This window comes from Epinephelus fuscoguttatus, linkage group LG11 (genome assembly GCF_011397635.1).
Source record: "Epinephelus fuscoguttatus linkage group LG11, E.fuscoguttatus.final_Chr_v1".
Classification (NCBI taxonomy): domain Eukaryota; kingdom Metazoa; phylum Chordata; class Actinopteri; order Perciformes; family Serranidae; genus Epinephelus; species Epinephelus fuscoguttatus.
The window spans coordinates 40,877,033-40,894,659 of record NC_064762.1 but is presented as its reverse complement, the minus strand read 5'-3'; the positions used below and the strand labels follow the sequence as shown (position 1 = coordinate 40,894,659).

The 17,627-nt window shown below is 39.9% G+C and overlaps 1 protein-coding gene across 2 annotated transcripts in view; it reads right to left on the bottom strand.

Moving 5' to 3' along the window:
• The window catches only part of snap25a (synaptosome associated protein 25a), a 67,322-nt gene that overhangs the window by 25,690 nt on the left and 24,005 nt on the right, over window positions 1-17,627 (bottom strand). For both annotated transcript variants that reach the window (XM_049590750.1, XM_049590749.1), the window contains exons 2-3: window positions 9,525-9,668; window positions 5,411-5,452 (exon numbers count right to left, since the gene is read on the bottom strand). In XM_049590750.1, the coding sequence (XP_049446707.1) occupies window positions 5,411-5,452; window positions 9,525-9,596 (114 nt within the window). In that variant the 5' untranslated portion in view covers window positions 9,597-9,668. The remainder of the gene's footprint in view (window positions 1-5,410; window positions 5,453-9,524; window positions 9,669-17,627) is intronic.

Below are 17,627 nucleotides of genomic sequence, written 5' to 3'. Positions count from 1 at the left end.
GCCTTAAGCAATTGTGACAAAGTGTATGATAACATGATTAAGGGGATAATTTGAAATACTAGGGAATACACTTGTGGAGAGTTAGATAATACTTTAGATAATTAGAGTTAGATAATAGTGATACCACTCACAAGTTTGTGTGCTAAATATGAAGCTACTGTTAGCAGCCAGCCAAATTAGCAGTGAATCTAGCCTGTCTAGCTAAACACTGGCTAGACAAAAAATTGTTCCAATACATAACTCCCTATAAAACCACAAAAAAATGTGATAAAAATGTGTTTTTTAGTGGGCCTTAGAGGTGTGGGTCTTTTAACCCCTGGACAGAAACAGACTATCTATGGCTCCCTGCTTCCTTTCTTTATGCTAAGCTAATCTCACTTGGCTCTAGCTTCATATTTAGCATACAGCCATGAGGGTGATATCAATTTTCTTGGCTTATTCTCAGCAATAAACCAAGCTATTTCTCAAAATATTGAACTGTTTAATTAAATATCCACATCTTAAAATCAAACTGGAGGTAGAGAATTACAGATTTACAACATAAAGACCTGCATGTTTTTTAAGTATTTAACGATTGATACGTCTTATTAGATGTAATGCTGTATTTCCACTGCATTATACAGCTTGACTTGACTCAACTCACTTTTGGTACCAGGTCCTCTTTTCTTGGCTATGTTGTTTACCACTGCGTGTAGTACCCCCACAGTGCAGGCAAGATCCCCAGCTGATTGCCATAGCAAAGCTGCTGTCACATCATCTTCAACGAGACACTTGCTAAATCCTAGTGTAAGTAGTGTATGGGGTAGTTCTGTGGCCTGCCATTTTTAGTTAAGACCTTGCTCACTTTGCTTGTTGATCAGTCACTCGATCCACAAAATATGGCGGCTACAGTTTTTTTTCCCTTGGAGGCTGAAATTTGGCATGGACGTCAAGTGTGTGTGTGTGTTAATGTATGTGTTTGTGTTCATGCCAATTGGCTGAAAGGGGCCATAGCAATGGGGAGATGCATGTGCGTACATGGTCACAGCTATTCCAAAGTTGTGCTTGGGTTAAATTATGGTTGAGTAAATACAAAAATTGCGGTGGCTATTGATAGTAGCTTGTGTTTTCCTTTAAAGAGGAATGCACACAAAATCATATATATCCAACTCAATAATGAGCCAGTAATTTGTGTATAACCCACGTCTTTGGGACGGCTACAGATTGGTCACGTGACCAATCTGCTGATGGGAGTAAAGAAGGAAGGGGTCCCTGTAAGGCAGGAGGTTGGCGTGGTAGGTGGGTCACAAAACACAGACCTTTCCCTCAGGAAACCGTTTTGAACTCTGAGTTATTTTAAGGTATGTCATCACCATGTTTCTTTCCCTAAATTGAACCTCTGTAACTTTACATTAAGTACATAACTCTACATTAAGTATGTCACTCTACCTGACGTATGTTACTGTACGTTGAGTATGTAATGCCATTTGTGTCACTGTTGTGTGTGCATTTTTGTAAAATATAATACTGTTGTAAAAGGATACGTTGATCATTCAGTATAAATGCAGAATAACACTATTATGTTTTCTGTAATGCCAAATAGCGACTCATTTAACATCACTATACCCTAGGATGATTTTGTTGATGTTTCCTTTTTCCTAAAGGAAGAAATTAGAATATTTTGCTTCCCCAACATTAGCATTTAGGCTGGTATTGATCTGAAGGGTCAAAGGTAATTTGGGAATTACACCATAAGCAGGAAACATGGAAACAGCCCCCAGGAGATTAACAATAATAACAGCAAAAGAGAACTCTCATTAAAATGAGATCCCTGCCATTAGATTTCCTCCTACACAATTAATGACACAATTAATAACCCAAGATCCCAACATCCCTTCTGTCTAAGACTCAGCAGCTGTCCTTCTGTGGATTAGTTTTGCTTGTAAAGTGTAAGTAGGACTATTTTTCTTTTCCTGAAACTTAAAATATAGATTGTGTGTTGGTCTTCTTTCAGTCGTCAGATTTTCATTTTAATTCCTGACTGAATTCCATCTGAACAGCTAAGCCTGCATGAGTGCCACAATAAAGCTATTAGTCACTGATATGAAGTGTTGGCTACAGATTTTGATGTCTGTGGAAACAGTGTTAGGAGGTGGAGGGAAGCGTGTGTCAGTGTACACGCACACCTGCATGCACAAGCACACCCACCCACACCCGCCTCCTCAGCAATTTGGGAGGAAAGCCACATTGATGTTTGAGAGGTGAGGATGGAGCAAAATGGATACTCAGGTGCGTAAATGATTCTGTAATTCGGCAGGCCTCTGTCCAAGATAAATCCCAAAGTACAATGTGTCCCTTGGGAAACTCCAAGCAATGATCAACCATAATCCCATACAGGACTGGACGTAATTCGATTTGCATTTTCCCCTCAAATCAGGTGGATAGATTATTACATTTTGGCACAACGTATATTTATAGAATGGTTAGTATGATATCCAACAAATATGCAGACACAACAGTTCGTTTGATTTCCTACCAATTAGTGCCCTATGAATGACATTACATCCTGAACAAACAATTTCATACTGAATGTAAAGTTATGGAGGTTAGGTCCAGAAAAAGAAACGTGGTGAGGACATACCTTACAATGGCCTCAAACCACCCCAACCTGCCTCCTTACAAGTCAGCACATTGGTCATGTGATCACAGCCTTTAAAAAATACATAGGATATGTATTTGGGTGCATAACTTTTTGTAGGAAAACGTACAAACAGTTTATGAGAACATCCTGTTTGGCAGATTACGGAAAATTTGCAAGACTTTCATATGTGTCAGATTAGGGATTAGATATTATAGTTTACTAAATAATAGTAAATTACAGTTACAGCTTCAAGAACTTGTTTAGTCTGTCCTCAATCCTGACTTTTATTTACAAAGCCCAATATCACAAATTACACTTTGCCTCATAGGGCGTTACAGCATACGACATCCCTCTGTCCTTAGGACCCTCACAGCAGATAAGGAAAAACTCCCCCAAAAAAACCTTTAACCGTGTGCTGCAACAATAAGGATTCTTTTTAACTCAAAGCAACATCAGACTTTGAACTGATTTGGAAAAACAAGCCGTTTTGAGTTTCCTTCAGAATAAAATTCAGCTTTTTTTAACTGCATTGCAATTTTCCAACCCATCATCTTTTCAGTCGTTTATGTTACAACATATTGCTCAAGTTTGGAGAGGATATCAGAAATTCGGAGAAATATCATAAAATAGACTGAATGTTTATCTAAAAATTAGAGAATGCCAGCCCCTTGTTAGCTACTTTTGTAATGATGGCATATAAAACAATGTGGTAATCTCCCCGCCTACAGTACAGTCAGAGGGTGGGGCCGCGTGGTGAGATACGTTGATGGATGATCAGTGTGACCTTGAGATTCACACCACCCCAAGCTGTCCACGCTGTCGCACTTTTATTTTCTCCTCCCCTTTGTCTCTGTTGGCTTGTTGACTCAGGCTTTCTTTTGTCTTTCTCTGTGTCTTTCACTCTCAGTCTGTTATTATTATTGGCATGAATGTTATATGGGCAAATAAAAATCTACAGCCTGTGTGTGTGTGTGTGTGTGTGTGTCCTCCTTCTTTGACATTAATTCATTTTGTATATTATATACATTTTGCTATTCAGGCCATCACTTGTTTGACTCATGGTTCACTCAACCAGCCTGACAGTACTAATAGTTTCTATCACTTAGAACTGAGAAAACCCTTTTTGTTAAAGCTGAATATTGAATTTGGATTAAGTGACCCAAGAGTTCTTTGTCTGACTGTCACTCAACAAGTCATCTGTAAAGATTATTCTTAGCCAGATAACAGTAGTATAGAATGAGATAGAGGCTTGATTTCAGGTCTATTTTTCTAGTAATAACAATATCCCTCGGTACCTGGCAGGAGAGATGTTCAAGGAACAGGTGTCATCCGGGAAATACAATATTTGCTTCCTTGCCACAGGTTAGATAAAAACATTGATACCATTCTCATATCTGTCCATTAAATTTGAAGCTTGGGCCAGGAGAAGGTTAGCTTAGCTTAAGACTCCTGATGAGTTTGAATTGTTGACAGTATCCTGACTCCAGCAGTCATGAGACAGGAATCAGTCTAGCAAGAAACAACACCCCGACACAATAGCCCCCCTATTTGGTCTTTAAGGCTGTGATGCACTAATTTTTTAAGCTAGCGCAAAGGTAGTGGTATCTTGTGAAACTGGACAACCTAAGGCATCCATTTGTACAAGCCATGTTGGCATACCTAGTTGGAAATGGGGCAAAATCACCCTCCAAAATTAGGCTAAATTTTGGTGAGGGTACAACTGGCATTGACATTTTTAAGGGTCCCTTAACTCTTGTTTTGACATAGTTTTCAACTAGCCTACATACTATAATAGCATGATGGAGCTCTTAAAATTATGCTCTGACTTTTTCTTGGTGCGCCACCCCAAAATTCTCAGTGGCCCTAACTGGAACCCCTTATGAAAAAATTCTGGGGGCACTCTAGGTGTTAGCAGAGAGGTGTTCTTTCTGAAAGGCAAAAAAAAAAATGTTTCACTGTCCACTAGCCAAGTGAGTCACTGACATGTCATTGTCCCCAAAACAGTGCTGGATATTAACTCACACCACTTTTTATTCAGTTTCCTTTGGTTCAACCCTGTTCCAAGAATAATTAACGTCATTCTTGTCAAATCATCACAAATCTTCATGGATATGAGATGACTGCCATGATTTACCCACTTCTCTCAGATTTACTGCAGTGCAGCCATGTATTTTAGAAAACACTTTTTGTCCATGCTGTACCAGTGCACATTCAGCTCCTCTGCTGTAAGACAACCTACTGTCCTCCAGCACTGTGCTTCATGTGTGTTGCTACACTGTTGTGCTCTGCTCCTCTTTCAACTGTAAACTGTTGTGAATAGCATGGCATTCTTTGTTGGAAATTGTGAGGAATACAGACATTGTGTAAAAAGTGTAATTGGTAATGCTGGCACTCCCAGAATTACAATTTATAATTTTAATTTGTAAAATGTATCTCATCTAGAAAAGTCTAATTAGTTCTAAATCAAGGACTCAAAATTCCAGTAATGCAGAAAATACAAATTATGTGAAAGGAAAAAAATAAAATGGCCTCATAGCCGTAAGATTCAAACTACTGAAACAGTACGGAGTGAATATGGCGCTGCATTTTTTAATTCCATAATTATGCCCAAGACTCACTGTAGCAAACTCTCTTGCAGTTTTTCTGATGGAATATATATCAGCATATCCTACATACAGAAGAACTTTACCCACAGTGTATCTAAGAAATTACAGACTTCTAGTGTCACTAGTCATTCTCGCCATGTCACAATTTCATGAATAAATGTAAAGTTTTATGGGTTTTTCTTACCTCTTCCACCAGCTGCAGCATACGGCGAGTGCTCTCCAGAGACTGTGGAAAAAAAAAAAAAAAAGATACAGTTCATTTCCATTTCATATTACATGACAGATTCAAACAGCTACTACCATCATCACAAAAGAGGAAACAAATAAATCTAGTAGGCCTGGAGTAACACTGATAACTCACTTGTCTACAGTGTATATGGTCATTGAATTGAGCATAAGCGAGCTTGTATCACATCAAAGTGGAGTCAATTTGAACAATCAGCGGGACACAAATAGGATCAATACCTGACGGTTATTGACATGAACTCAACATGAACTCACAGGGACACACACTGTCTGCACTGATTATTCAATATGCCTGACTTCATGATAGGAAGCCCAGTCACCACAAGACAATGTTGTATCATTAATGTTTCTAAAGTGAGAGCTGACTTTGACTTTGTCACTCGGAGGTGGAAGGGATGTTGGAGGTGTGTCACCGAGGCAAGACGCCTGCAAAACACTGTTCAAGACCGGTTGTTTGATAGCAAGTCATCACTATGTTTTCAGCAGCTTTTTAGCCACCAAATGTGGGATTTTAGCAACATATAACTGTGTTTCTACTGGAGATAGTGCCACAAAAAGCAGTTGTTTTTTACTGAGACTTCACTGTGTTTTCTGATGGGGTAGTGCCATGCAGTTGTTTTTTTTCCAAGACTGTGTTTCCTGACAGGATAGCAGCACAAAATGTGGTTGCTATTTACCAAGACATTGCTGTGTTTCCTGACGGGATAGTGCCAGGAAAAGCAATTGCTGTTTAGACTGCTTTGATTCCTAGTGCCACAAAAAGCAGTTCTTGTTCACCAAGATTGCTTTGATTCATAACAGGATGAAGCCATGACAAGCGGTTGATTTTAACTTAGCCTTTGCTTATTTCCTGCCAGAAAAGTGCCACAAAAAACAGTTGCTATTTTTTACAGAGGCATCGTTGTGTTTCCTGTGGGGATAACACCATGAAACACTGTTGTTTTTCTACCAAAACTGCTTTGATTTCTAACGTGATAAGGCCAAGAAAAGTGGTCGTTTTTTGCTGAGTTTTTGGCAGGGATTGTGCCACCAAAACTTGTATTTTAAGCCAAAACTTGATCTTTTCCTAACCATAACCAAGTAGTTCTTGTGCCTCAGAACTAACCATATATTAACCACAACATTGTTGAAACATTAAGAAATGCAAAGTTTCAGTGAATCTGCTACATAATAATGTAAAATATAATGTTGTCACAGTTTGCAGAAACATACAATAGCGTTTTCCACCGCAGGAACTTTTATCAATTACCCAGGATTTCGACAAACCTTACCCAGGGAAAAAACTTTCCCTCAACCCAAAACTTTCCCTGAAAAAAGTACTTAGTAGGGGGGATAGGACTTTTCAGATTACCTGGAATTCTTGAGGGGTGGAGCTGTTTGCTGAACAACGCTGATTGGTGGAACACACGCTTGCTAAGTTCCGTACCAGTGTGGCAGCAAACTTTATTTCATTTCTACAAGCTCCACTTTGTTTGTGTTTTGATTAAGGATGGGTACCGAAACCCGGTACAAAATTAGCCCCGGGGCTAAATTGTCAAAGAAGATAGTACTGATAAGCGCTAAGAGTATCGGTTCTTTTGTGCCAGTGCTGAGGGCGGCAGTAGCTCAGTTCATAGGGACTTGGGTTGGGAACCGGAGGGTCGCCTGTTCGAGTCCCCGTCTGGACCAAATATGGAGCGTGGACTGGTGGCTGGGGAGGTGCCAGTTCACTTCCTGGGCATTGCCAAGGTGCCCTTGAGCAAAGCATTGAACGCCCCAACCACTCGGGGCGCCTGACCAAGGCAGCCCCCTCACTCTGACATCTCTCCACTTAGTGCATGTATAGGTCCTGTTTGTGCATGTGTGTGTCTTTCGGACCTGTGTGTTAATGACAATAAAGAGTGAAAAAATTGAATTTCCCTCAGGGGGATTAATAAAGTATATAAAAAAATTATATTAACTTAAAATTAATCTCCTCCACATACACACACAGACGCCTACATGACACAGTAACCGGTGAACAGCTGAGCGGCCGCGGTGGAAACGAAGTGAAGATTTACTCGAAAATGACTCGAGCAGCTACAGTCGTTACTGTAAGTGACATTAAACCTTAGGGAGGAAGAAGCCAATACTTTAACAATACATGTGTTCAGAAAGCATGAACATGTAAACATGTAGACAGCGATATTCAATATGCTCCGTCCACAGTCTCTCCTCCACCGAAACTACTGTTATGTCTTACACAAGGACAGCACACTAGTTCAGTTAATAGCGAATTGTTACTAATAAGCTCAAATGACAGCTGTCTGTATGGAGACTAACTTAGTTTTTCTCTACCAGCACTAATGTTACCATGTTACCAGCCAATAAGCTGGTAACATGGTAACATGGTAACAGCCTGATTTTAATAAATTTTCCGGAACTTTTACGTGCGGTGGAAACGCAAACCACACAGATTACTGGGAATTCTTTTACCCAGGTAAATAAATTCCTGGAAATAAAAGTTCCTGGAAATGTTGGTGAAAAAGGGGCTAATGCACCATTTGTACTTTTGATTGAGTTATTGAAAAAAGCTGTAATGGTGGGTGATCTCTGAAAAAATAATTTTCTATGCTGTCAATCAATTGAATGCTTACAATGATTCGGATCTGAAACCAAAACTAAATTGCTTTTGAACACATTTGAGACTAACTAATTTACAAGCTCACCAGTGATTTACTTAAGAACACAGCAGCTTTGTCGATAAAGTAACTTCTCTTGTTACGAAAGCTTGCTTTGATCACCCTCTCTGTCCCTTTCTCCCAGACTGTTGGATATCTATTATTAGCCTGTGTGGTGGTAGATATATAGATGCATGTTCCAATTTCCTTTCTTAGAAGCGTGTGTCTGCTGAGCACAGCTCACTAGCCAGAGACACGTGGCAGAGATGGCACTCTATTATGTCTTGTCCTCTTCACAATGACTCAGCCTCGTCTTGCTGTGCTTGCTGCTCTTCTTCCTCCGTTTTTCACCCATTTTCCTTATCCCCATCTTTTTCATTTAATCTTAAATCAAGCAACAAGAACTCCCTCGCACTGATGTTTTAGCACTTGTCTTTGTGTTATTTGATTTGAAATGGCCACTACATAAGCTGTCAGGCTCTCTGTGGGTCTAGGTCGGAGCTCATGTAAGACAGTGCTACAGAGGCAAAAACTGTTATTCTCAGGCCGCCATTTTGTGCATGCACTATGTTCCCGCGTGTGTGTGTGTGTGTGTGTGTGTGTGTGTGTGTGTGTGTGTTTAATATTCTGTTCAGCTGTGCCAGTGTGAGTCATATATGATGCTGGAGGGGTGTGGGCTTATCTGCTCTGGGCCATGACTGAGACTTTCTCTCACTCTCACTCTGACTGCAGTTGAAACACACACACACACACACACACACACACACACACACACACACACACACAAACCTGTTCTTCTATACTTTAGAGGACACTCATAATGCATTCCCTGGCTTCTTACCCTAACCTTATCCATCACAAATAAATGCCTGACCCCAACCCCTAACCCTAACTCTGACCTGATTCTAACCTGAACCTCAAAACTAAATAGGCCTTTGAAGGTCTATCTGGTAGTGAGGACCAGCCAAGAATGTGGTCACTCTGAAGGTGTGTGTTGTGTTTACTCTCCTATCACCTGCACAAAACTATGCAAGCATGACGACATGATATGTACAATGATATGTTTAATGTATAATTTCTGTTCATACAGATTCAAGACTGAAATACATTTGTAACTATTTTGAGGTTAGGGTATAAACTACCAATGAGAAGAAATTTGTTTTATTAAAATGGCTTTCAAATTTGGATATACCATACTCTGTATATTCAGCCTTCAAATTCTATATTTATTCTCGATTTGTTTTAAGATCTGACATTTCAGAGTATCTGTATTGCACATGTGCTTCTCATTTGTATGCATATGAATGTGCGTTTGTCCAGTCTCTGATTCAGTATACATAAATTGTGTGCGTGCCAACATGTCCATGCGACATCACAACTGAAACCACCGTGATGCAGCGAGCGTTTTCTCACCTCATCGGCCAGTTGATCAGCGCGTTGCTGCATGTCTGACAGCTCATTGCGCATGTCTGCGTCGTCTGCCATGGCTGCTGGATGTGGGGGGTGGAGAAGGTCTCCAACAGGGAAGAGAAGATCCTAGTGGGAATTCAGGGAGGGCTGGAAGCAAAACAGAACAGAGGGAAAGAATGGATGAGGCATAAACAGTCTTAAGGCAATAACTTGCATAATGCATAACTTGAAAAGACATTTTTCTAAAGAAACAGAAATTAGCTGGCGTTTAGGATTTGGAAAGTCAACAAAATTAAAACACAGCTTAAAAAATATGGTGCAGTAAGGATGGAAATCAAACCCACACCATACATTTATGGTCTCCTCTGAAGATGCTAAAAAATGAAGCTAACGCTGAAGTGCCAAAACTGCAGTTCCTCTAATCACCACTTGAGGCTGACTCCAGAAGTAAGTTAATCCCCACAGACCCCCATGTTAAAATGTCCAACTTTAAAGCACAAATAAATAATGTTTGTGACCTGGTACAAAAAAGATTTTGGTCTCTGTAGATCATTTCAACATTCATGACAACTGTAAGGGGGTGAATCATTATATAAGTCACCCATTTTAATGTTATTCGGGTGCAAAGTAATGCATCTTTAAGGGTGTGACAGGACGATGCAGCCCATAAAGTATTCTTGTTCAGCATTTTGTTGTATCAAAAGACCCTCTAACGAGTCCAGTTTTTCTGGTAAGAACATTGTGTTTTCATGGTTTTAAGCCTGTCTTTTGCTAGTGAAAATTAGAATTAGCATTATCACAGTTTACCAAAGCTACAAATGCACTGTGCTAACCATGCTAGCAGCTAACATCAGGGTTAGTACCACCTTTTAATCCAAATATGGTCACTTCTGGCTCCAAAAATCCGAGACGGTGACAGCCAAAATGGCTTATTCGACGCTTTAAACAAATTAATGGGTGACACTCATGGTGACTACGTCAGTTGATTCAATCTATGTCTCCTCTCTGTGCATCGACAATACTTTGAACAGTTGTTACCAGTAAATGGAGAATTTGAATGAAAATACAATAACAGTGGGCAGAAAATATTTGCAGTAGGATGTCAGGCTCAGATGGGCTGGTCTTACAAAGAATCTGAAAGCCAAAAGCAGTATTTTTCTAGAAACACATACTTATATTTGCTAATTGTGTTAGTCTAAGAAAATCACCCATTTAATTCAACAGAAATTCATCCTACAAGATCCTGTTTATCTTTGCAGTTTAAATACATCCATCATCACACATGTGCCCGGTCAAGATGCCCTTGGGCAAGGTGACACATGCTTCTTGGCATCAAGTCACCCTGAATAACTGCAGCAGCTATAAACCCAAGGTAAAAATGTAACATATATTTCAGAGGGGTGTGAAGAAAAATGAGAACCAAAGAGCATGGCATGCAACAAAATGGACCAAAGGAAATCGGAGGAATTGGAGCCATCATCTCTGAAGTCTGTTTACGGTTGCAGGCTGTATAATGGAGGATTAAGGAGCCTCCGTCGCTGCAGCAGCAGTGTTTGTTTGTTTGTTGGGGAATAAAAGGGAAGGGAGCAGCTGATGTTTGCACAGGAATGCCAGTCTCAGACAGGGTTGACTGGGATTTTGGCGGATTAGCCACAGAGACACATAAACAGCCTGTTAGCCCTGTAGCTGTGATCCTTCCCTCCCCTCTGTAGGTCATGAGCCGCTCATATCACAAGCCAAACAGTTGGGCCTTTCCAGATGTAGGATTACTGAGCGCTAATTCCAAAGATCATCATGAAACAACTTGTTATGTGTCAGATGAGTTCGAGATTATCAGCAGATATGGCTACAAGACATTCTTACAAACTAGCATTCAAATTATTTAACACCCTTAAAAATCAAATATAACTCCTTTCCACAGTGTTTTGGCTGTGTTAATCCTGCTGCAATAATGGCCTTTACTACCCAGGAGAAGGGAATAATGACAAATCACTGGCTGTTGGGTTAAAATAGGAGCAATACATTTTTATGCACTGTCTCAGGGAAACATAAAGTCAACTGTCTGTAAATAAAAATAAAGATATTTTTTGATAAAATGAGTAAAAAAAAAAATGACAGGGCAGCTAGTCGTGCCAATTCCACTGAGTATCAACAGCAAATTACAAATCTACAAAGACTTACGGCTCTTTTTGCCATTATTTTAGAAGGTCACAGCTCTCATCTCCACATATAAAACTGTAGGAACCTATTTCAAGAAAAGTTCTGACAATCTGAAAACCATGGATGTGTTCCATTTTTACAAATTTTCATACTTGTCATATCAAGGTGTTCAGAGTGACGTAGTTCTGATTACATATATGTGAGCTGACTTTGTCATCAGGAGATGGAGGGGATGGAGGGTAGCAGGACACCTAAGCAAGACGGCTGCCAAGCTGCAGACCAGTGTCCAGACCAGCAGACAACAAAAGTGGTTGTTTTTTAGCAAGACCTCGATGCCGTTTCCAGCTTAAGCCAAACATGATCTTTTCCATACCATAACCAAGTGGTTTATGTACCTAATCTTAACCACATGTTAACAACAATGTTGTTGAAATGCTATGATACATCAAGTTTTAATGTACCCACTACATAATAACATAAATGTTACATATCCGCAGATTGCAGAAATGTATAATGCCTACGTTTATTCTGGTGACTGAGTTGCCAAGGGGCAGATTTGTGGCAAAGAGAAAAATATGTTAGCTCACTGCTGTGGACCCCTACATTCAGTACTCAATGGTTATGCTCTGTCAAACACAATTAGTAGTGGACATTTGGACTTAAAGGAAAATCAGCATATCTTAATGTGCTATGCCACTGATAAGCTTATGTACAGATACAAATCTGCTCAACCTATTTCTGTGTATAGTAATTATGTTTGTTGGTAGTAAGGTAAATGCATTGCTTGTAGAGAAACAATACACCTAAACAGACCATCCAGTCCATTTGCAACCCTTGAAACATTAATTGCACACACTATCACTAAGAAAAGTCTAAATCTTAAGTGGCAAACTTGGTATTATTCAACCTGGAACCTATTTCCCCATGTGTTTTTTTTAAGTGACTAATGGGAACAACAAGTATTGAGCAAGACGGCAAAATGGGCTGCAATGTTATCACTCAGGACATTTTTGCACTGTCAGTTCTAAACATGTTGTTTTTGCCACTGACAGGATCAGTGTCAGATAACATTATGGAAAGGATCTCTGCAGAGATAGACCTCTTTGTTAAAGAGTAAAATATTTTTGTTTAACCAGAAACAGCCCTGAAATCACAATTGCCAAAACCAGCCTCCATTTAAATAAACAGTAATTTTAGCATGTATAGAGCCAGCATATTTTCAAATCTAACTAGGTGAATTAAGAGTTAATTTTAATCAAGCCAGAGTTGGTGATTGTTGGTACAGTGATGAGACAAATCAGGATGTTTTTTGTGAATTCTATTTGGTTTCTGCCAAGTTTGACTAAAGGGTTCTATTTCTGGTTAAACAAAAAAAATATTATTTTTAACAAGGAGGTCTATCACTCTAGGGACCCTCTCTATAATGCTGTCAGAAACTTAGAATAATAATCATTGCCCGTCAGTGGCAAAAACAAGCACTTTTAGTGGACGTACATTGACGGTGCAAACATTCCCAGAGTGGTTACAGCCTGTTTCGCTGCTGCCGGCTGCAGCACTCTGAGTCACAGTGAGCAACTTTCAAAAATTGTTGTCATTAGTAACTTAGACACAAAAACATGGAAAAATAGAGTCCAGGTTTAAAACCAACGTCACCCTTTAACACCACAGCAGGACGTCTGGTAGAGACTAATCAAATATGGAGTGAGAGTCTGTGCATTCTTCTGGACAGATGGCTTGGCCCACCTGGAAATGTCTCATCTTGGTGACTGATCAAGCAGTCTGGTTGATATTCAGAGGTCCCACTGTACCCTCTGTGTTTGTTTCATCCACTCTTGTGTCCAGAGATGTCCACAACAACATCTGCTAGACACACATGCTCACTGCACATACACAAGATATGAAGCCATTTTTAACTGCCACGGCAATATCCCAGCACGTCATGGTCTGAATCATTAAAGCCTCCGGGGTGGTATATGGATGTATCTGCATTCATCTCAGCAGATGGATTCAGTCATGTATAGGTCCCCAGATCAACGGCTGCTTCATAATTATTAAGTCCTGCATAGCCTCCTTTTTAATATCGCATTTATTCAAAGGCCAGTTTACAAAACTGCTGACACACTCTAAGAGCCTTCCAGTATTTTGCCAACAAAATATCTTTGTTGAATTGGAAAACAGTTCTATTTCTGCATCATGTTTATTACATCTCTCCCTGCTCTGATTTATCTCCCTCTCTCATTTCCTCTCGCTTTTCTGCACTGCTTTGCCACAGCAGCAGCCATGTTGGGTTATATAAACCTCCAATCGGACTGTGCAGTGCAGCGCATAATGTCTGAATCCAGCCCGATTCAAAAGCACTCTTCAGAGGGACTTGCTGAAGGAAGAGATGGCAGCATCGCCTGCCTGCCTGTCTGCTTACGTAACCAACTTTAGGCAATCAAGTCTCAACAGGCCACACTGACCTTTTATTTTATGTCTCAATTACAAGCTTCACATTTGGCATCTTAGCTGCCCTCAGCGCTGCCTGCTACACCACTGGAACAAATTCATCATCAGGTCTTCTCAAGAGGAGATACAAAACACTGGCGGAGCAACCATTATGTAATTACATGCTTTTATAATCAATGCATCAATCTGTGTGTTCTGGGGTCAGATTATATTACAGTTAAAGTTCAATTCAATTTCAATTCAATTTTATTTATAAAGCCCAATATCACAAATCACAATTTGCCTCACAGGGCTTTACAGCATACGACATCCCTCTGTCCTTATGATCCTCACAGCGGATAAGGAAAAACTCCCCAAAAAAACCCCTTTAACGGGGGAAAAAAACAGTAGAAACCTCAGGAAGAGCAACTGAGGAGGGATCCCTCTTCCAGGATGGACAGACGTGCAATAGATGTCGTACAGAACAGATCAGCATAACAAATTAACAGTAATCCACATGACACAATGAGACAGAGAGAGAGAGAGAGAGAGAGATGCAGGTAATGACAGTAGCTTACAACAACATTATTGAAAGTAATAATATTATAGTTATAGTTCTGGCTACTGTGGTACAATATGTTGAAAGTATGTATTAATATCTGGCAGTATACAAGTGTGACAATAGTCATATGTGTATAATAACAGAAGAAGTATGACTAATGACTAATGATGGCAGCAGCAGCAGGAGGCATCTGGCAGGACCACGACAGCAGCACAACCACACACGTCACGCTGTCCAGGCACCGCGGTGATATGAGTTAATCTGAGAGACAGTGGAGCACAAAGGCTCCGGAGAAGAAGCCGAGTTAGTGACATCCAGAATGGCCGAGTTAGCAAGATGCAGTAATAGAATACGAGAGAGAGAGAGAGAGAGAGAGAGAGAGAGAGAGAGAGAGAGAGAGAGAGAAGGAGAGAAGGTGCCCGGTGTATTATAGGGGGTCCCCCGGCAGACTAGGCCTAAGTCAGCCTAACTAGGGGCTGGTACAGGGCAAGCCTGAGCCAGCCCTAACTACAAGCTTTATCAAAGAGGAAAGTCTTAAGTCTAGTCTTAAATGTGAAGACAGTGTCTGCCTCCCGGACCGTAACAGGAAGATGATCCCACAGGAGAGGAGCCTGATAGCTGAAGGCTCTGGCTCCTGATCTACTTTTGGAGACTGTAGGGACCACGAGTAACCCTGCGTTCTCAGAGCGCAGAGTTCTGGTGGGATAATATGGCACTATGAGCTCTCTCAGATATGACGGAGCTTGACCATTTAGAGCTTTATAAGTTAACAGTAGGATTTTAAATTCAATTCTGGATTTTACAGGGAGCCAGTGCAGAGAAGCTAAAACAGGAGAAATATGATCTCGTTTCTTAGTTCCTGTTAGTACACATGCTGCTGCATTCTGAATTAGCTGGAGAGTTTTTAAGGACTTACTAGAGCTACCTGATAATAGAGAGTTACAGTAATCCAGCCTTGAGGTAACAAAAGCGTGGACCAATTTTTCTGTATCTTTTCGGGTCAGGATAGGCCTAATTTTCGCAATATTACGCAGATGAAAAAATGCAGTCCGTGAGGTTTGTTTTAAATGAGAATTAAAAGACAAATCTTGATCAAATATTACTCCGAGGTTTCTTACGGTAGTGCTAGAGGCCAGAGCAATGCCATCTAGAGAAACTATGTCATCAGATAAAGAGTCTCTGAGTTGTTTGGGGCCAAGAACAATAACTTCAGTTTTGTCTGAATTTAACATCAGGAAATTGGTGCTCATCCAGGTTTTTATGTCTTTAAGGCAGTTATGGAGTTTAGTTAATTACTTTCTTCTGGCTTCATCGATAAATACAACTGTGTAACATCCGTATAACAATGGAAATTTATAGAGTGCTTTCTAATGATGTTGCCTAAAGGAAGCATATATAGAATAAATAGGATTGGTCCGAGCACAGAACCTTGCGGAACTCCAAAACAAACTTTGGTACGTAAGGACGATTCATTATGAATGTGAACAAACTGAAAACGATCAGATAAATAAGATTTAAACCAGCTTAGTGCAGAACCTTTTAGGCCAATTAAGTGATCCAGTCTCTGCAGTAGAATTTGATGGTCAATTGTGTCAAACGCCGCACTAAGATCTAATAAAACAAGTACAGAGACGAGTCCTTTGTCTGAAGCAATCAGAAGGTCATTTGTAATTTTAACTAGTGCTGTCTCAGTGCTATGATGCACTCTAAATCCTGACTGAAATTCCTCAAATAGATTATTATCCTGGAGAAAATCACACAGCTGGTCTGCGACTACTTTCTCAAGGATCTTTGACATAAAGGGAAGATTAGATATTGTGAAAGTGAACGGTTTATAATAACATTCACCAGCTTGGAAGTTTTAGATCCATAAAATTATATTATATTTAATTATTCATTGAACAAACATGGATTGGCTCCAAAATAATAGATCTAAAATGGCTTTTTTTTTTTTTTTTTTCTCATTGTATCATTTCTTTGATAGCATATTAGCTGCTAAACTTTGAGATTCATTTTTAACCTTATGAAAACACATCTGTGGCAAAACACTGTATACTCAAGGTTCACTTCTGAGGCTTTTCCCAGAGATTTTAACTGGTGACAACTCTGGACTATGGTCAAAAGCTCTGGAGAAAGCTAAGTTAGTGAACCTTGAGTTTTAAATATTATCCAAATGCAATGCAAATGAAAAAGTACCTAGAATAATATTACAGTATACTTTTGCAAAGATAAAATCATCCGCCATGCATGCACACTTTCAGTACCTCAACACTAATCCAGTCTGTTTCTGTTTTTCTTGTCTAGTAGCTGCTAAACACCAGTAGTACTTAGTAACTAATACATTGCTCACTCAAATGAGTAAGTGTTTTACTTATGAAACTAAATGACACATTGACTGAATCCTTTAAGTAACTAACTCTTTGATTCACATCTGTCACACATGTGGCTTTCAATGTCCTTGTTCCATTTGGTGACACATGGGTGAGAATCAGCAACTACCAGATCCATCTCTTTTGTTCATTTTCTAACAAAACCAACGTTGTGTGTCTGTCACTGTGTGCTGGCATATTCTATGTTTCTATCAGCCCGTCATTGTGTGTTACACATGATGCAGACACTGCAACCTTTTGACTCCAAGTCAACAGGGAAGCAATAAACAATAAGAACAGGGGGTCAAAAATCAGCCTACTAACTAATTATAAATATACAAGTGCAGTGACCTTAACTGTACTGTATATGCAGGTATTAACACACACACACACACACACACACACACACTTTATTATATCCATGCTGCCCTTAAGTACTGTGGCAGAGTGAGCTCTACTGATTAGCAGCATGATTTAATTCATGACATTGGAAAAGGTGCTGTAAAAGTGATAAATGACCAGCACGGCAGTTATCACAGGTTTCAGAGGAATTATTGGAGTATGGCCGAACCCTGCACATTCATCAGG